This window comes from Electrophorus electricus, chromosome 1 (assembly GCF_041902795.1).
Source record: "Electrophorus electricus isolate QZ-2024a chromosome 1, ASM4190279v1, whole genome shotgun sequence".
Taxonomy (NCBI): Eukaryota; Metazoa; Chordata; class Actinopteri; order Gymnotiformes; family Gymnotidae; genus Electrophorus; species Electrophorus electricus.
The window spans coordinates 29,810,129-29,831,244 of record NC_137497.1 but is presented as its reverse complement, the minus strand read 5'-3'; the positions used below and the strand labels follow the sequence as shown (position 1 = coordinate 29,831,244).

The 21,116-nt window shown below is 48.6% G+C and overlaps 1 protein-coding gene across 4 annotated transcripts; it reads right to left on the bottom strand.

The window, feature by feature from the left end:
- Positions 1-208: 208 nt before the first annotated feature.
- On the bottom strand, positions 209-19,968 carry LOC145643252 (ubiquitin carboxyl-terminal hydrolase MINDY-3-like). Of its 4 annotated transcripts, XR_014123803.1 has the most exons (15): positions 19,033-19,967; positions 18,602-18,681; positions 18,002-18,062; positions 17,112-17,309; positions 16,549-16,600; positions 16,075-16,189; positions 15,700-15,773; positions 15,259-15,338; positions 14,756-14,826; positions 11,784-11,864; positions 4,164-4,236; positions 2,247-2,319; positions 1,282-1,369; positions 626-940; positions 209-262 (listed from the first exon to the last, which is right to left on the bottom strand). XR_014123803.1 is itself a non-coding variant. In XM_081714329.1 (14 exons), the coding sequence occupies exons 1-14, from the start codon at positions 19,121-19,123 to the stop codon at positions 914-916; spliced, it is 1,164 nt and encodes a 387-aa protein (XP_081570455.1). In that variant the 5' UTR covers positions 19,124-19,967; the 3' UTR covers positions 302-913. The 4 variants fall into 4 exon arrangements, 2 of the variants coding, with proteins under 2 accessions (XP_081570455.1, XP_081570459.1); XM_081714329.1 differs by lacking the exon at positions 209-262 and having other exon boundaries at positions 302-940; XR_014123804.1 differs by lacking the exons at positions 209-262; positions 626-940 and having other exon boundaries at positions 1,299-1,369; positions 2,247-2,553; positions 19,033-19,968.
- Between the last annotated feature and the right edge of the window lie 1,148 nt (positions 19,969-21,116).

Below are 21,116 nucleotides of genomic sequence, written 5' to 3'. Positions count from 1 at the left end.
GATCGGATGGTGGCGTCCGAGGCAGGCAGAGGCAAGTCAGTGCCATAACCGCAGTCGGCGTGTCGTGGATGAGACGGGATAACGGCGTCTGGTACCAACCTGCAGGGTTACGCGGCTGGTAGAAAGCACTGGTGTGTAGGCATTGGAGAATAATGTGTGTGGGTGGGTGTATATGTCCATGGCATGTTACCTTCTCGTCGTGGTTGGACTGCTTCAGGCCGTTATAATGATACACAGGAAATGAGTCTGGAATCCCCGTGTCCTGCAATGGTAAGAAGGCACGTGAGAGTGTGTGTGTGTGTGTGTGTGTGTGTGTGTGTGTGTGTGTGTGTGTGTGTGGTGCACTTTTTTGTTAGGACTGAAGGATGATCTGATTTCATACTAAATTTGCAATTTAAAAAGGACACAGTTTGCAAATGTGTTGTTTCAGAGATGAGAAAACATTGGCAGGGGAAATCATTTGTGTCTTTCGGTAACCACCAAACGAGAAACAAAAATGGAAAGTGTAAGATTCTCTCATTCCAGTTCTCTCACTACTTGTACCGTGATCTACAATGTTGTACCGTTTAACATCTGTTACGCGTCTATAATCTTGCATTTAATGATTATTTAAGATGCTGATTACTGTGCTCTCATAAAGGAAACCGTTTCCCCTCTTGTTCTGGGTGGAGACTGAAGCTCCACTACACATCCAGAATGCCCACATCTGCTTCTCTGCTCCAAAACACGGCTGGAGCGCCTCTGTTGCCCGAGCGATGGCTCAAAGCTATTGCGGTGGAAACGGCGCGGCTGTAACGGGGAGCTCCAAACCAGCATGCGGTCGGAGGGGTGGATGACCACGGGGTTCCACGCGTGGCCGCTACAAGAGGCGTCTGATACTCCCTGCCATGAACACACTCCTCTGTCTAGTCCCCTACACCGTCTGCTTGGGTGTGTATGCCTGAAAAACAGTTAGAAGGATTGATCTGATGCTAGATGGAGGTTTCCAATGTAATCCCCTAAAGCCCTTATTAAAAAAAAACAAAAAAAAACCACACACCTTCCTATCCTATTCCCACCCATTAAAGACATGAGGACACGCAGGGCCAAGGGAACAGTGACAGAATCCTCCTGTTTAGTCAGTATTGCGCAGCTGTTACAGTTACAGCCTTAATCACTTTCAGCAGCTTGGTGATGTGTCTGTGTGTGTGTGTGTGTGTGTGTGTGTGTGTGTGTGTGTGTGTGGGGGGGGGGGGGGGGGGGTGATGAGTGACAGTGAGTCTCTCTCTGGGTCTGGGGTACCTGATCAGGGAAGAACTCGAGCAGGAATGGTCCCAGCAGAACTATTCCCAGACCCTCAGGATCCAGTTTACTCTTCATCAGATTCACGCTGTTTAGACAGAAACAGGACCGAGAGCCTATGTGCGCGCACGTGAGAAACAAAGACCATTGCATGCACACCTTTCAACTCGTCAAACAACAGACCCGTATGTCTGGCGTGTGCAATGTCTAGGCTGTGTAATGTCAGTGTTTATTCTTAAGTGCTCTCTTTAGGCACGGAGGTGTGTGCGCCTGCATGCACGCGCACAGAGACATGATGTAGTGAACGATGTTCAGGAATTGTGTGCCAAAGCCTAAATTTAACCATGAGTAATGCCTGGAATCTCACTATTATTATGGCAAAAATAAGCCTGCTGTGTGAGGAACAGAAAAGGAGATTTCCTTTTTAAGGGAATAAGGAGTGCAATTCTACCACACACACACACACACACACACACACACACACACACACACACACACACACACACACACACACACACACACACACACACACACACACACACACACACACACACACACACACACACACACACACACACACACACACACCATGAATAAAATATCATACTGATAAAGGCCAAGCTTGTTATTCAGGCATGTATGGTTCTAGAAACAATAACCTCAGTAACCGGTGTCACATTCTCATGGTCTATGGTGATCACTCTCATTTTCATGTTCCTAACAGTAGTGCGTGTCAGGGTCCGGACAGACCATGTTTTGGTAAAGCCCAGGGGTCGGATGATTTTTATGATGCTGTGCATTGTTTGTGCAGTCTGACTTCACTAAATCATCATTTTCTAAAATTATATCCCTTGTGAGGACTGATTCTTGACTCAAAACACTCCCTTGCTTGGTTCCTGGTAGAGGGGTGGACTTGTGCACACACACACACACACACACACACACACACACACACACACACTTACTACTCGGGCTCGGAGACGAGATCTAAAGCCTTCATCACGTCCTCTAGCAGCGTGTCTGGAATGAAGCCGTTATCTGGGGAAGGGGGGTAGATATTAGTCCCACTGCTGGGGTAGCATGGAGACAGACCTGTAAGGTAACAACCCACGGTCACTCCTAAGCCATGCAGCCGGAGACCACACGCACACGAAGAGCAAACCAAGTGAACTCAAGCACACAATGCATGTTTCATAGCCTCCTGCCTCAAAACATAACCCCTACACCACCTGCCTTCAGTGTACAGAGCACCGTGTTGTCCAGATTGAGAGGCTGATGGAGAGGGAGAGAGAGAGAGAGAGAGAGAGAGAGGAGAACAGGCACGTGGTCATCCATGTTTTCAGCTGTGAGTGTGTGTAACAATATAACGTAGGCAAGCTTTACATATTTGGCTTCCGAAATTATTTTCGTCTGCCTGCAATATGTGGGCAAAACATCCCCCCCCCCCCCAAACTATGGGCGGCATGTCGTCGAGGTCTGCGTGCGCACGTAGCCCACTCCAGCAGATAAGCACGGCGCCCTAACGCGTTTCCAACAGCCTCTCAGTCACACTGGATCTGCGGCCCTGCCTGGCAGCCTGCCCTGCCTTACAGGCATCACTTGACTACTTGACCTCTAGTTATTACTGTAGTAAATTTGTGGAGTTGGCGGTGGTCCGCACAGACGTATGCGTGAACATTTAATTCCTGCTGGAGGCGTCCTCTGCTGGGTGTGCGTCTGTGCAGTCCGGCTAAATAAATCCTCTTTTACTTAACGTTTCCGGGTAGGAGCGTGTTAAGTGTGTGCATGCGCACAAGAGGGATGCAAGAATGTTGTTTACCATTTGAGACATTCCGTCTTTGACAAGCCGTTGAGACCGAAATCGTTCCGGGTTTAACTCGCAAACGTGCATGCACGCACGCATGCACTTATCGTGATCAGAACGAGCCAAAGGCCCACCGTGGTTTAAGAGTGTGTGTAAGTAGGCAGGGGCAGTGGTTTTAGGAGGAAGGTTAAAGGTCTCTTCCACCCCCATCATTCAGTTCGACTTCTGCCTGTGCACACATCCCTCCACAGGGAGCTCCTGTACCGAGGCCTTTACTACCGCCAGCCATAAATAACCAGAACTACCAGAGAGCGTGCGACCTCCACTCACCAAGATCCCCAAACCAGATACCGACAGGGCATGGCCTGTCCTTCCCAGGAGGCGGGGTAAGACGATCATCGGACCGGACGGAGCGCTTTCCGAGGGACGGGTGGTGAACCATCGGGGGTGGGGGTTTAGCGCTGGAGACCCCACAGCCATTGTTGGTACTCTGTCTGTCTGGACAAGCCATTCCATTTGGCTTGGGAGTTACATGACATGTGAGCTACACGAGGCGCTGGACGACCCCCCCACCACCGCCAAAAGCATGGTACTGTGAAGCTGAGGTACAGGACCTCGCTGAACACAGGCGCCACGCTCGGGAGAAGAGGATCGGGGTGGCTGGAAGGAATGTGTGAAAACTTTGGATGAACACACAGATGATGAAGGACCTGGATGGACCAGCTGTAACGTTTGGGGTGGCAAGAATGTGCAACACTATGTAATTATGTTTAGGGAAAGTGTGTGTGTGTGTGTGTGTGTGTGTGTGTGTGTGTGTGTGAGAGAGAGAGTAGTAGCAACACACACAGTGCTGGCTCTTCTCTCTATTCAGTACACCACAGAGCAAGCAAACCAATAAGATTCTCCTTCCTGTGTGCTGCTGCCCTCAGGCTGTATCGTCCAACCTCCGCCCATCCAACCGTATGACCTGCCCCCCTGGGCTATCTTGGTTCACTGTCTATTGTTCTTCCTCTCCAAAACACAAACCAACAGTGCAGTGGGGGGGGGTTTGGGGAAATGTCCTTTGCAATAGCATTACCTTCCGGGTCAAAGGTCTGGAACACTCTCCTGGCCTGTTCTGATGGCGATTCGGGGGCTACCAGAGACATCTCCTACACACACAGACAGACAGAGAGACACACATTAAGCTGCAAAACTCAACAATTCAACACTGGCCACTGTCAGCTGGTAAGTGAACTGCTCAGCTCTGTCACTGTTTAATCTTTCTGATTAATGTCATCTGCATGAGACACGAGCCAAGCTTCCCTCCAAAGAGATCTGGTGAGTTACGATGCATTTACGCACAAAAATAACAACATCTTATGAATGGTAGTCAGAGGACCCATGAAACATCTCTCGCACGACAGACACAAGAGGCCGAGTTTTGCGGTCATAGCCGCTCTGGGAGGCAACGGGAAACTGCCGTGGCCCTCCGCGGCCCGACACACACGTTCGTTCATGCGAGCCCTAGCCTCCGTGTGACACACAGGGACGTGTGACAGGAAACAAAGCTTTGAGAGAGTTTCCACATGAACCAACCGATACAAGTCACCATAGGTTGACGTGTAGCAATACACAGAGTAAACTTACAGAACGCACCGTGCGCATGCGCCTGTGTGTGGCGCCAGGGAGCAATAATTAAGTACTGTGTGTGAGCTTGAAATCAACAATAGGAACATATGGAGTTGATGCAGGCACAGTGCATGTACGTGTTTGTTTTTCGGTCTTCAGCAGCTTAGCCGAAGATAAACTGAAGATAATTCGACCAAACTGTTGTCACATCTGCAATCAAGACTCAAAGCACTCAACTCCTCGAAACCAACCCCCCCCCCCCACCAAAAGAAATCTGATTATTAGCATGCAAGCCACTCGTGCGGTGTGCATGTTCAGAATTACACTGTCCTATCACTGTTCCGTCCACAGCAGTGTGCTGCATGTTCATGTTTATTGCAGGTGGGAGACTGATGTAATTCTGTAGAGATCTGGGTGGAGTGTAATGGGGTTGGCCCTGAACCGTGTGTGTGTGTTTTTATTTTATTTTTTTTAGATAGATAGATAGAGAGAGAGAGCCTGGTAGGCCTTCCGCAGGCCTGGGTTCAGTTTTGGCCCCCCCGAGCTGCACCGCGCAACCCTCTGCTGGTCTACAATATATTTCTCTGGGTGCTGTGTGTAATGTGATCTCAGTGCAGGAAACAATGCTGACCTCACAACAACCCACCCCGAGTCTCACTTCCCCGCTCCCCAAAACACACACACACGCACACACACAGAGACAAAATTAATTATTAGAGGGAGAGCCTGAAGATTACAGGGTTACTGCATTCCCATGGTCACCAGGGTGACAGTACATGAGGTTGCTCGTAGGCCAGCGGCAAAGGAAAACACTGACGACTCCAACTACTGAATATTACGTCGCGCACGCCATCACTGACCAATCAGGATTGAATCCTCCCCGGCGAGATCGACTCTCCCAGTGGCCAGCCGCAGTTTGTCTAATTACGGCACGTTTCCATCCCCGCGGTCACGTCCTGAACGCGAGACCCGCGGGGTGAAGGTAGACGGCGGACGCACGAGCGCGCGCACGCGCGAGAACGAAAATAAACAGGGTGCGTGTGTGCTCTCCCAGCATGGGTTCAGTGAGACATTCACAAACAGCTGCTAATGTTTCATAAAGAAAATATACTAATATACAACACAAACTCGGGAGAAGAAAGGAGGAGGAACTGCAAAGTAACGAAAATAAATGAGACGAAAAGAGGAGACTGCGGACCAGCTGGAAGATGTTCCCCAAAAGCGCGCGCGCGCGCGCACACACCTCCCTATACTCAGGAGAACAGCGGGCACTTAAAATGAAATAAATGAATGTCTTGTTTGAGGCCAGCTGTGAAAGTGAACTCTCATTCTCCCGAAAAGATATGTTAGTTTTAAAACGTCCGTAAAATCACGCAGCTCGTGGGTGAACATTCCAAGTGGAATAAAGACGGAGAGAAAGAATGCAAGAAAAGGGGGAAGTAGAGAGGACAAGAAAACCAACAACTTGGATGCATTATGGGTATATGAGTGTGTGACAGACCGACGGTCTCTCTCGACATTTCGGGGAAAGCCTGCTCCACCAGCCGAACTCCATTTGCTCACACTCAGCCTGTGAAACATCGCAGACAGACCGAGCAAATGGTTTAGGTTACCTCTGGATTTCTGTGAAAAACGGGGGATACTAAATCAGGACGCATTCATTTACTTGGAGTTTAGTCAAATCTGCTATGAATGTTTCATAAAAAACAACCCCAAAATTCCGTGGCGCTCTCCCAGGTCTTGTGAGGATGTAGTACCGCAGTGCTCCACGTTGGCTGTAGCGGTGCGGTAATTTAACGTTCGCGTACGCGGCCGCGCTAGGGCGCTTCCTCCCATGCGCCGTCGCAGCGGCGGCGGGGATCGGGGTTGTAAATTCTGCGTTCCCTCCTAAGCGATCGCCTTCACACTTGGCGCTGCCTCGTCTGAACGCGAGAAGCAAGCCTTTATTCAGAACGGACCGGTTGGGAAAACTCCGGTTTATCTTTCCCATTTCATAACCCTCTCAACTGAGCAGCCTGTGGTCGGATCGTGTCCGGCAAACCTGGGAAAAAAGGCTTCAAAACAGCCCATTTCAACCACGAATTAAACGCAGTGTGGAGATACTGAATTCTACCATTCCAGATTAGTTTTTTCTTCAAATCCCCTACAATGTACCATAAAATGACCAACGAAAAGTACTGTTAAAAAAGACACACACACACACACACACACACACACACACACACACACACACACACACACACACACACACACACACAAAAAAAAAAAAAAAAAAAAGTTCTCTTCCACTCCTGTTTACACAAACACTCCAAAACACCACAACCAGACCTTTAATCAACCCTGCAGAGTCAGCATTAACACACACACGAATTACAGAGTGCTGAACCAGGGCCTCAGGGTAGGATGGTGCCAGCCAAGCAGAAAAGTGCCAGATGTGGACAGAGACAGACCTGCAGAGCGGTTGGACTGCGACAGACCTGCAGACAGACTGTGCTATAGGGAAACACAGGCATCCTAGACAGTCAACGCACCATCCTCTACTACACTGAAGAATTTACCATATGCGCACACACCCTGTCTTACACAGAAAGGCCATGTTACCTTGTCATGTTAAAGAGAAAAGCTTTCTGAAGCCTGTAATTAACCTGGTGTAGTCCATTTCTCTCACACACACACACACACACACACACACACACACACAGACAGACTGAGTGAGCACACAGTTGAGTTGACTGTGAAAGGTGATGTATGTCTGAGAACACTAAAAGAGGAGGTTCAGACCAAGATCATAAATCATAAACAGCCTGAAGACAAATAAACAGTGCTGGGGCGGAGCCTTAGGGGTGTCACCAGGGGGAGGCATCCTAGTGGGGCAGGTTTAAGAAGGCACGGGGTAGCCTGTGCTCCGAGAACTGTACGTCTCACCACTTATCGGAAAGGGAGGTTGATGTTCCAAACTAAGAGTCTGGAGTCCATTATTTTACACACACACACACACACACACACACACACACACACACACACACAGGCAATAGGAACCGAGGGGCCACAGAAGCAGATCAGAGAGGTAGGAACCAAAGCCCAGCCAACACAATCTGATGACCGAGCCCCAGAAACACCCCCCCCCCCCAAAGGGTACACATGGTTTTACAAGACAACAACAACAACATGACAGAGGACCAAGAAAATGGAGGACTGGAGACAGACACACACAGACCCCTACCCTTTAATCACCTTGTATTGGGCACCTACGTGCAGAGACTTGAAAAAATAAAGGGAATGTAAAGAGCAAGTCAATAAGGTGGTCAAAGTGGTCACACACACACACACACACACACACACACACACACACACACACACACACACACACGCCTGGCATCCATCAGAGTGGTCACAGACGGACACAGACAGGTCTGGCGTCCTTTACTGCTGTCTTCAGGCTGTCCTCGGCAGGAAATCTCAACAGACTTCAGACAGGCCAATGCAAAGCAGACCCAATACTGGCTTATATTTCCTAATACAAGCGTTCAAAGCAAAGCTCTTTGGTGATGTTTGTGCACAGGCGTGTGCAAGTTAGCCATAAAAGGTTAGTTAAAACAGTATGCATGACAACGCTTGATGCAAGATATGGCGTGTGCGCCCGACGGATTTAGCCTTTTCGACAGGTCTGTCATCCGCACGAGCTCCGGACCGTTTTGACACGATCCAGCGCTCATCATGACACGCTTTGGTTTTTTTTCCCCCCTCACGCCACTCTACCGTGTCGGGAACAGAAATCCTAAATGCGGTCTGGCGGCCAGCTCTGTGCATGCGCTCGACAGGGACGAGCTGAACTGGGCCTTAAGCTGAAAACGTACACGTACACACACACACACACAGCCTGATATTGCAGATCCGGGACAGTTGGACACAACTGTCCCCCACCCTTTGAGATGGTGTGACTCGGTAAGGCTTGATCTCAACGCCTGCCCCGTGGTCTCTGCCTCGGCGGGATCGCTGCCACGGTAACCCGACGCCTGGCCCGCTAACGGGAAAGCCAAACTCCATTATCGAGCGCTCGCTTTAGAACCTGGGACAAAAAGGGGCATCGCGGTCGGGGCGGTTGAGCATGAGAAAGCTCTGCTCCTTCTCGCTTTTGTCTCGCCTGTCCAGACACCGTCTCCCTCCCCTGTGTCACTTTCCGGGTCCGCAGGGACTCCGGCTGGGTTTGTTTGCCTGTTCTCCCAGAGTGCGGACCTGAGCTGAGAGAGGCGGCTGAAGAGACTATTGTTGGCCCTTAAGAGGGGATGTTGGGTGTTACAAGACCCTTGGGTGTAGGGGTGTGTGTGTGTGTGTGTGAGAGAGATGCTAATGCATTACAATGGAGTAAAGAAAGAGGGATCAATATCAATCTGTTACGCTGGGAAAAAGGGATAATACGACACTAACAGATCAGATACAAGCAAAGCAACGACTAATGATATGACAGGGGGCACACTGTCTCCTGGAGACCTGCAGTGCGTGTGAGGACAAGGTGCACACACACACACACACACACACACACACACACACACACACACACACACACACACACACACACACACACACACACACACACACACACACACACACACGGGAACTCTGCATCCATGTCCTGCTCTGCTCTTCAGTGGAGAGTGTGGGACTGCGCTCTCGGACTCTCCTCTCCCACATCCAATCAGGTGTTGACTGATGCGTCTCAGCCACAGAAATCATAGCCAAGATAGTGCTCAGTGTACCCGCCCGCCCGCCAATTTTATTGTGTGGCCTTCTTCTGAACATCCTTAGCTTTGAGCAGGGGACCATACAGCGGAAAAAGTGCTCCCCTTACACTCAGTGCAGTCTTTCTCCCCCGTCTGTGTGTGCGCGCGCGCGCATATACACAAGTGATCGCAGGAAACAGCATAGATCTAAACCTACCAAGAGAGATGAGTGGAGAGATGGTAAACTCATCTGAGAGAGATGGGATGGGAACCTCATCAAGCTTCAAAAGAGCAGATAGCATAAACCCCCAGTGGGGAGAGGAGACCTGGACACAGTGGTGCGGGGACTCAGAGCGGCACCATGACTACAGGCCTGCGTGTGCCCGCAAGCACGCGCGGCTGCGTATGTGCACATCTATGAGTCTGCATTTGCATTTGCACGCGAGTGCATGCATGTATGCAGGTCTGGAGTCTGCTGATAAACAGGAGGCCCCTGGCTCAGGACACACAGATCACATTACCCTGCATTATACGGCTATATTTACAATGCCATTGCGTTAAAAAGACCTATTCCATTACACACTGCCCTCAGGGTTTGTGTGTGTGTGTGTGTGTGTGTGTTTCATTCAGCCTTTGGACCTGCTCCATCTTTTTTCTAGCCAGATCATTCCTTTGGAGTCTAATGTCAGAGTGTGTGTGTGTGTGTGTGTGTCTCTCTCTCTTGGGACGTGTGTGAGAGGTCATTTGCGCATTGTCAGGTGCTTTGTGTGAGTAAATCAGATAAGAGTGGAACACAAGCCCCATTACAGGCTAAAAGCAGGAGGCACAGGAGTGACTGTCCACTAGGAGACTTAAACCCCGCCATTAACGAGGCTCTCGCGCTCTCCCTCACGTCCACATGCTCTCACCCGGTGCTCGTTGCCGTGGAGGCATGCCAGGACACGGCCCTTCCCCCGGCATAACCTGTCCCCCATCCTGGAGCGCCCAGCCGGCCGGTCCCGTCCGCACCCGACGCCCGAGAAGCGACGCGGGGTTCGGTCGTGAAAACCCAAGGCGAACGTTTCAGCCGCTCCTCCACCCGCGGCTCCGCACGGCCTCACGGGCTGGGCGAAGGGAGGTCGGATGTCAAGCCACCTGGTTTTAATTTGCCCCTCGTCCAACTCCTTCTCCTTTTCCACTCTGAAATAAACAGGCTAAAACCCTTAAAGAAAGAAAAAAAAAAAAAAAAAGCTCTTATCTTTTACGCATTCACAGGCAGCCTTTGAGGGGCCCGACACGGCAGTGGTGGGGTCCCAGGGAGGTCAGGGGGTCAGCGGGCGGGGGCTCAGTGGCTGCATCCCGGGGGGGGGGGATAACGCTTGCGAGGGCCTGTCTGGGGCCCCGGGACACGCCTGCGGGGGCTGAGGGTGGAGAGAGCCAGGTGGCCGGGGGGGGGGGGGGGGGGGGGGGTCTCGGAGCTCTCCAGGAAACCTGATCAGCTTTTCTAACGCCACAGTCCCAGAGCGGCTTGGCTAATGCCAAGCCTACACTCGCCAGCTGCTGCGAGTGGGTGTGGTGTGTGCGTCAGGTCTGACTACTTGAACATCAGGGCATGACCCTCAGGGTACAGGAAGCGAGCGAGCGAGACACCAGATGAAGATAAGGCACAGACAGTAATGGCCCACTAGACAGTAATTAACGCTTGCCGTCAATCTCTTTCCTCCAGGTGGAAATCTTTGACAAGAACATTTCCCCCTTTAACAAGGAGACACAAGGAGACACACACACACACACACACACACACACACAAACACACACACACACACACACACACACACACACACACAGGGGAGAAGCGTGGGCTTGCCATGAACAAGCTGCTAGCTGCCAGCAACCCGCGAGAAGGGGCAGGACTGGTGGGTGAAGGAGGAGGTACAGACGTGCGCATGGACCTGCTCGCCGCTCCCTCAGCACCCGACCCCGCTACCACCACACAAACCAAGTCAGGCACACGCTCTCGTCTGCCTCGTCACATCCATTCCGCACGACCACAGTACAACGTGCCTTATAAGTCCAAAAACTCCCCCAGTCTGCCCTCATCTCCTCCGCTTTCTCTTACAAAAACAACGAGAACGCTGCATCTATTAGCAAGCACATTCCTGTGGCCTTCAGGACCATCACGTAAGGAAATGAGAGAGAGAGAGAGAGAGAGAGAGAGAGAGAGAGAGAGAACGCTGTGAATGAAATGAAGCGCTGTGGATGTGAGAGGAGGCGAATGTAAGGGAAAAACAGACTGGCATCTATCCCCCCCCCGACCTCTGTGGGTAGTTCGATAAAGCAGAGGAGAGAGAGAGCGAGAATGCGCACGCGGGTCCTTCTGGCCTCACCTTGCCGAAGAACACAGAGAGATGGGTCTCGCTGCCGAGGATCCATATAGGGAACTTTGGAGATTTGAGTAACGATCCAACCTGCGAAAGGAGAGGGAGAAAGGAGAGTGAGAAGAAGGGGGGGGGGGCCCAACCTCCATAGCGATGATATGAGCACGGAGGCGTCTGTGCTCTGGAACAAGAGCTGCCACGACTGTTTCTTTGATTGGTGAGCTTAGTATCGGCCAAATGTTCAGTTGCGCGCACACACACAGACACCTGTATTATGTTGGTCCATGAGTTAATGTTTGGAATATGGAATCCAAGCTAATTTTGTACTGTGTTATATGGGCCCCATGTCCATTTGTGGCCAGTCTGGCGGTATTCTGTACGGAGGGGGGCAGTTTTTCTGGGTGGTTGGGCTTCAGCCCAGCTGGAGTAAGAGGCACCAGGCGAATGGAATGCCAGACTGCTGAACCGTTCAAGGTCGATACCCAGGATGTAGGCGTGAAGAAGAGGAGGAGGAGGAGGAAGATCTCAGTGTGTCCTCTGCGCATTTAAACCGCAAGATATGAACCGTACAAGCACGGAAAGGGCGGGCTCCTGTTTGCAAAAAAAGCAGACCATATAAAACCTGCAGAGTTCTGGGACGACTTCTGACGCAGAGGGAACAGGATTAATGTGGAGAAAGAGGAGGAGCTCTCGATCCACAGCATCCCAGCGGATTCCAAACACTCCAGGTATAAGTGTGTATTAACACTTCTATGCGCCTCGACCAGGGTCATGAACCACACTCAGGCGTCATATCCAAGAACAGCTCCCGGTTCCAAAATCACAATCCCGTTCCAAGGGGTGGCTTTTTTAATTATTATTTATTTTGTTTTCAAGGATTCAGCAGCTTGGGAGATGATATATGAGACACATTCTGCTGAATACTTCCATTTACGACAATCTCTCTGAACCGGGCCCAGGCTCCTGCAGGCTGGAATCCAACCACTCCAGTACCTTCATCACTCGACAGCTAGGCATTAAACCCCTTATACACACCCAACCCTCCCCCGGATCTGACCCGCCCCCATTCCACCCCTGTGGTTGATGGGTGAAAGACTTCACGGATATTCCGATGGAAGCTCGGATGCTGCTAAACATGAGGCGGATATTCCGATGGAAGCTCGGATGCTGCTAAACATGAGGCGCTACATTCCAGTGGTCCGGTGGTCCGGACGGAGTGGGGCTGCTTGTGTCCCACCACTGCACTGCAAGAGGTGCCGCTCCAAACAGAAGCAGCTCTCAAAACACACCGCTCTGCTTTCAACTTCCCAACGCTGTCCTCAGGTTATGACAACACGCTCAGGGGAGGGCAGGCAAAACCTGCGTGTGGGCCCCTGGACCCAGGCTCCCCAACCATCTCCTGGCAGAATATGGACAGCACCAAAACGAGACCAACAACGACTGAATGAGCAGAGGACAGCTTCAGCAGTTATATAGACACATTTCTGGTGGGAAAATCGGCGACTACGAGTGGACCGTTCCGGAACAGACTGGAACTAGGGATGTGGGAGCGATCTCTGGGCTATCCTCCAAACAAACAAAAAACAAAAACACGCACCACCCAAATGAACCAAAAGTACTCTTGGGAGCAAGTGTTTACGCTTACAAGACCAAACACTGGCTGTAATTGACATGGCATTGTACACCATTATATTCTACATACTACACTCCACTCTGGACATTACCTGTAGCGTACTACAGTCACTGCAGCGACGTACCTGGTTTACCCATTTGTCGGCTAGCCCTGGACCTTTTGCTTCAAACTTTGAGCAATAAAAGTTCAGCACGAAAGCTTTTTTTTTTTCTTTTTTTTTTAAACCTTGCAGTACTTGAAATGCACATGCATATTCTACCTCACGAGCTATATGCCTTTTTTTGTTGTTGGAAGAAACGTTGGAAGTGGCCACACTGCATTGGGGGATGCCATACACCAAGATGGCTCTAGATGGATACTGGAAATTCTGGCCAGGGTTTTTGTCGCCATCGGGGTGTTTTTGGTATACTGGAAAAATTTGTCTTGGTCACATTTCTGTACACTACATACCAATTTGGCCACAGTGTGTATGAGTAGTTTGTAGCATTATGAATTCAGCTACTGTCTCTGAAAGCCTGCCTAAGCTAGTCTGACTGGCAGCCTGGTCAGCACTGCTAATGACACGAAAGAGGGGACTTTTATTATGCTGTTTTTACTCAGTGTCTGCTAAGGAGGAGAAGTCACTTCTACTACAGGCAGTGTTCAGTATATTATGTTGCCATGGGAACGCATCTTTTCCCTCTAAATGTGATTAGGTCTGCCCCAGTCTTCCTCATTCACAAGAGTTTTTTTTTATTTTTATTTTTTTATTTAATATTATTTTTTTTAAAACGCCACTTTAGACAACCCAGAAATGATGGCGGTTTTAGAAGTTCTTTTATAGTAGGAGCGATGGCATGAGTGATTAAATTACTCATTTTTAACTGAGATTCAGCTCCTTCAAAATGAGACTCCTTTCATCTGGTATTTCCATTACTTTGGCTCTTGTGGTTGGACTACTGTGGAGGAATTTAATGTAATTTCATTTTGCAGTTCACATTGTAAAATTTGAGTTACCAAATTAACTGGAGGGCTTCGGTTCTCCAACACAGACTCTGGCACGCTGGGCTTCTGGGGATACAGTTCAGTTCTGACTGCAGTTTTATGTAAAACCCACAGCAGTTTAAGCGGAACATAATTCGAGAGAGTCCATCATCATCGTTAAGCAAATAAACATCATTATTTTTATTATTAGAACACGATTTGATCACCATCTAGTGGTGTATTTGTGCATGAAGATAAATGCATCATCATTTCTCCCTCTCTTCCTCTCTCCCTCTCTTCCTCTCCCTCGTGTGTGCTCACAAATGCAGCTCCCAACCACAACAAAGGCATGCAGCATGGAAGTGTGTGCTGGTGTGTACTGTACCGTGCAGTACCGCAGCGACTCCATTAGTGTCAGAAAGCCAACAGAAGCCTGCTCATGGATCCCATGGAGCTCTGGGAGGAATGAGAGCGAAGCAGACAGAGATCACTATCTACAGATGTAATGAAATGCTTGATCCATGTTCATTCAGTCAACAAGATATCACAGACCAACATACAAATAACCACCATTTGACATTTCAATCTGTAGCATAAACCTGCACAATTAACACACTGCAACGCAAACCTGTTCAATTAAGACACCTTAACACAACCACAAACCCAAACAACTAAGACACCTTAAATAATGGAGGCATATTATATGCAATGACAGACATTGGAGCTTGCCATGCACATAATCACATTACAGCCCCCTAGCGGTTAAACCTAAAACAGCAAGAGGAAACAAAAACAAACAAACATCCAGAAGGCAATGACAAAGCTCCACCAGGCGACATGCTTGGTCACGCACTTGCTGAGGGCAAAAAAGGTGGAGCGCGCGCTTACTCATTCCGGAGCATTCCCTGTCCCCGTCCCAGACGTTGGACACGGCATGTCCCGTCACCAGCAGGTTGATCAGGCTTTGACTTCAGGACGGGAGAGAAAGAGCACGATGGAAACAGTACTGTGAACCGGCACTCGTCGTGTGAGGATACAAGGCACGCCAGCAGACGCGGACCCCTCGCGGCTCGGTTACGGAGGGCCAAACGCACTTAACGCTGACCTCTAGTGGATGCGCTCGTGTTTGTACGTGTGCATTAAAATATGCAGACGAGCCCACTAGGGCCATTTCTAAACATATCTACTTATCTAACTATTAGACGTCTTAATTTTTCATTTGTTGTATGACGTGTGACATGATTTAAAGAACTAGTTTTCTTTCGCATTGCTTTGGTGTGCCGTGATGTCTTATATAGCGTGCAATCTCAGCGCCTGGGCGCGCCGTACCTGCCGTGACCGTACACAGGGTCGATGAGGGGCTCGGTCGAGTCCTCGATCTCGTTCTTTATGTTCTCGATACCCTGAGAAGAGTGTCAGACAGTCAGAGCACCATAAGAGCCACCGTAACTCGCTGCGGGTTGCTTCCAGAGAGCAGCTCTGCTTTTGGCGAAAGTGAAAACATGAGTCAGTAATAAGGTGTCAAAGTGTAGAGGGTTGCGTGTCCTGTTCGGGATTCCTTCTTGGAGGCGATTGTGGGACACCACTTTTTTTTTTTTTTTTCGACTGATGCTTCAGTGTTATTAAAAGATGATTCAGGTTTTTAAAAGAGCCACGCCCAAGTTAGGTGGACACGTCAAAGTTGTAAGTCGAGGGTACATTTACCTTTGTAAGTATGACAGAGTACAGGAACAGCAGGACGCCAAATTTATTCCTCCAGGTGTCGTACAGCGAGAGCACGGATTCCTTTAGCTCGGCGACAGTCTTCAGCGTCCTTTTACTGGACACAAACATACCGACGCACATACAGAGTTTTGGACTTTACGTTTTTGACCTTCACATCAATGTAACCACAGTTCAAATCCTCAGTATGGTCTTCAACGCTTAAAAGACGCATTATATGAACAAAGACAGGAGACACACAGCATAAAGGTTTGGAAATACTGCTCGTACCCAAGAGATAATTCCTTAAGATGACAAATGTTTCCCTCCTAAAAGACGGCTCAAAGAACGGCCTGTGTGAGGCGTGTCAGCGTGAGGTAAAGCGTGTTAACACCGTTTGTAGCCTGTGGAGTCAGTCATTCTCTGGGTGTAGCTTTGTGCGGTATATTCGTGGTAGAGTTAATAGTGAGCACTTACTGTACCATGCTGTGAAATCTCTCAAAGCCAAGCTCCTCAGCAGCCAAAGCAGCTACACACACACACACACACACACACACACACATTACACTGAATTCCATTAGATGACACAAAGTCAGTATATTAAGATTTTGATTTTCTGACTGTTCTTCTGTGAAAGCCTGGTCTTGCACTGTGGGGTTTCTAGACAGCACACAGACTGTGCTGAGCACTTTAGAATCCACGCCATGCAGACTTACATGCACTTACTAGTGATCATTAAGACAAAGAGACCATTTGAGTTATGTTCTCAAGAGGGGTGCTAAATCGTCACTTTACTATGAAATATTACACCAACTGGAACTTTACACAATTACCAACGGTTTTTAAAATCTGCCTTATGTATTTACAGGCAATAACATTACCAAATGTAGGAGATTTTTCCTAGATGGTTTTTATAATACATAAATAACCCAGTCCCATGTCTGGACGCTAAGCTGGTATTTCAGAGGACCACGCCGTAGTGCTTAGGGTGGGTACACTGTGAACGGTGCTGGGAGGCAGGGCATGCTGGGAGCTCAGACCCTCACTAGGCAGCTGCTGCTGGGCGTCGGCGGGCCGGCTGGATTCCGGCTCCGGGGGGCTGTCCGGGATGTCTGTGACGTCCGACGACCCCTTGCCGCGAGCCCACGTGGCCAGGCAGAAGCTGGCGCCCCGGCCTCCGCACGCCGACTCCAGGATCTCGGCGAGAGTGGAGCAGAGGGCTGTGCGCTGCTCCTCCTCTGAGCAGACAGACAGAAGAGTGCACATCATCGCGTGCACCCCACCACTGCTAGAAAGCTAGGCAGCTGAATGTCGTGCTGTTAGTCTTTCTAAGAGGTTCGCACAGGGCAACATTCTATTCCAGTATTAGCCACATACCTTGAGTTGTGATGACACTGCTCCTTTGCATTTACTGGTAAATGCTCCCTTGCATTTACTGTCAAACTGCATGTCATTGCTCTCTACCAGCACAGTGTAGAGAGCAATGATAAAGTTCCTTCCATCTGTCCATCCATATTTATGGCATTTAGCTGCTGCTTTTATCCAGAGTGACTTAGAATAATGACTGAATACAACTTGAGCAAATGAGGGTTAACGGTCTTGCTCAGTAGACCAACACTGGCCACTTGACAGTGGTGGGCCTGAAGTGGCAAATCTTCTAATTACAAGTTGAATACCTTAACCACTGAGTGGGTTAGATACATCCATCCATTGGAGAGGTGAGAGAAAAAGAACCACTAAACTCTTCTGTAAGGTGTTGTGTTTTGTAGATATGTGAACAGTGCTGTAGCAAACACCCTATATATTCTTGTTCTTTATCCTATATGCATTTACACTCTTCCCATTCTCAACACTGCAGCGCATGTCGCTGGTCTGAATAGAGCCCCGCCTTCCATTAGTCACACCTGGAGTGATGTGCAGAAGTACATACCTGAGACATCTCTCCAGTTTGAGCTCTCTCTGTTGAACAAGATGTTTTTGAGCAGGAATGCCTGAGGAGGAAAAACGGTTTTGGTGAAGGAGTGCCAATATGAAACCACAATTCACACTGTAACCATCATCGTATGACATCCTATCCCCACATTTCCTATTGAGGCAAATGAGTGTTAAATAATGTGTATAAAGTCACAATGTTTGGCTGCTATCATCATTTATTACAAAACTTTAACATTAACAACTTTAGCAATAGTAAACCATGAAAATAATCTAAAAATATTGAAGTGATTAATACCATTATTGGATCACTACTCTGCTACATTTGAAGTGATTTTTGTTGAAGACCCATAATCCACCTGGAGGGGACTATGACGAGCTAGAGATATTTTATATATATATGTGTGTGTATGGTGAAATTGTCTTCTGTAGACAATCCCTTATCCCATTAGCTAAATATGATTAAAATTGAATAATGATGGTTCCTTACAGTACATACTCCAAGCAAGAGACAGACACGTTAAATTAAAAGGCATTTGCTATATTCCAGTAAAAACGGCATATGATTTAACGGTAAGCTGACAAGCATAAAAAGTACCTGCACAGGTGCGATGACAGCACATGGTCCCCCTTCAAACTGTTCCAGTGCACTGCGTTCCGTCTCACTGAAAACAAAGCCTGCAAAAAGGAAACACACAGACACACACAAAAACCAAAAACGGTTACTAATCGGTTCACATTGTCACAGTTCGCTTCTAGGTCAATCCCCTCGCTGGTGAGCTACTGACGCTGCAGTTCTAGCGAGGTCCATCACTAAGCACACACACTCTCGCCCAGCTAACCTCCGCGCTAGAGATAACGCTGCAGTGTTTACCCCGAACACCTTGCGTAGTTAGTGAAGTGCGGTCCCACCAATCCGAAACATCTTAAGAGACTGTTTCACGTCTGGTTGCTGAGAAAGTGTCAAGTTTATGGGTCACTGCTGACAACCACAGCGTCGATTAGCCCGGAGCTTGGGGGTGCGTTTACCTTGGGTCCACCTGCGGAAGAGAGATGCCGACACGCCGGTCGACTGTTTCCCCCATACTAGATCCACAACGTCTCTGTTCAAGTCCGACATTTCAGTTTCCCTTGGTTTTCTTCTTGCACAATTTCGATCCGCGCATACATACAAGCAAACTCGTTCCGTGAGCTAGTTAGCTAGCCACCGACCGCAGCTACGACATGCAATGCAGTCCGCACGTTAAGCTAAACAGGCAGCGGCTTTCAGATCCGCCACTCTGGTGACATCGGCCACCGAAATCTCACTTAGCCAGGCGGCTGTTACGCTGAGCCTGATTACTGACAATAAGTGCTCGTAGGTCTGTTTCAGTTTGTCGCACAGCCAGCTAAGCTATGCAAGCTAGAAGACTAGCTGGTTAGCCAGCGTTAGCTGGGTACACGGTTACTGCTGTATAACGCCGCTTGTACGCACAGTCCGATGCTGCTAGCTAGCCTAGCCTTCGCTAACTAAATGAATAATGGCTAACGCAGCTAGCCAGCCTTAGCTAGTTAACTGTGTTTGCGCTCACAGTGCGTCAAACTGTAGCGCAGCTAACGAATTTTCGCTAGGTAGATTCGCGAAGTGCTATTTGTGTAAGATAACCGAACTAATCCATCAATCCGCAGGTAGCGAGCTTAACGCTAAATGAACGAGTCAGCTAAACTGAGCACTGTAGTGCAAAACAAAACCGCCGTGCTAATCGTTTCCTCCTTGTGTAAATAAATCCAATAATATAGATTTGCCGATAGCAAAACATTTGGTTTGCAAACTAGCTAAACCTACCCATATCTAAAAAAAAAATAAAAAGCGAAAACGATTTAGGCAGTTTTTTTGTCCAAAACAAATGTGCCAAGTGTTTGGTTGGCTGGCTAGCTGGCTAGCTAGCTATACCAGTCATTTTAGCTAAGCCACCCGCTCAGTTTATTTACTACGTGCGCTCAGTGACGTCATCGTATACGGGATTGGTTCAAATCCGGAACGTACCGATGACGCTGGCAGTGAGAGACTTTCATTGGCTAATTTAAACATCACTCTCATGCTTTACGTTTTCGCGGTTCACCAGATTGTGTTGCTATAAAAGAGAGAACGGACATGGATATCTAAGAGTGCACCTGTCCAAGGTTGAAAAAAATGAAGGAAATAGATTTCTCATGTTAGATTAAGATAATCGCTATCTGACTGTTTTATATCACGTCGGATAACTGAACATTTAACAGGAATCACACACAATGCACACAAACCTCCAGTTAAAAAAAGCCATACTTGCTGTGAAAGTGCAACATTAGGGTAGTGCCAATGGTAGTTTACATGTCATGATAACAGGCATCTGTTAAGGAAATCTGACAACTCTTGTTTATTAACGGAGATTTAGTTGTGAGTGGGCCTGTTACAGCAGGGAAACAACGATGTTATATGAAACCTACACACTCGTCACACCTCCACAGTTAGGATTCAAGAACTGTCTTTTAATATATGTGCACAAAGAGGATAACATGTAGGCCTATCATTGAGCAGTTCACTCATCAAGAAGTTCAATGGGACAGTGGTTGATGTACTTTACTAGTAATCAGAAGGTTGCCAATTCCCACCATCGGCACGTTACTACATGTTACTAATACTACTGTTGGGCCCCTGAGCAAGGCCCTTAACCCTCAATTGCTCAAGCTGTATTAAGTCATAATTCTAGGTCGCTTTGCCTCAGCTAAATGCTGTAACTGTAAACTGTTCAATAGAAATACCAGGAGGTGGCGACGTTGCTTAAGTAGTGATGCTCTGAATCACTTTATTGAAAGGAAATGGGACGTCTTGCAGTCACGTTTGTTTGGTCGACAGGGGATGGTTAAGTTAATACCAGAAACAAGCACCAACAGTCCTTATTAAGTTGCATCACGTATTTGAGCACATTTGTATCCGAGGAAGGGTATGAAGACACTGTACGGCTGATTTTAAATCGCCTGTTGAGCAACAACGTTTGTGTGTGCTTCTGCAAACTTGTTCGCTCGCTGAGCAGGCCGTCATCGGGGAAATCCGAGTAGTCCTTCAGTGGGATCCATACAACCAACGACCTTTA

What these genes read in the sequence shown, in the direction of transcription:
- LOC145643252 (XM_081714329.1), bottom strand. Translation starts at nt 19,123, where the DNA reads ATGTCGGACTTGAACAGAGACGTTGTGGATCTAGTATGGGGGAAACAG. An exon ending in CTCGTCTCCGAGCCCGAGTA is followed by an intron (nt 1,370 to 2,246) that starts GTAAGTGTGTGT and finishes CTGTCTAAACAG; the next exon opens with CGTGAATCTGATGAAGAGTA. An exon ending in TCGAGTTCTTCCCTGATCAG is followed by an intron (nt 941 to 1,281) that starts GTACCCCAGACC and finishes ACTGTTTTTCAG; the next exon opens with GCATACACACCCAAGCAGAC.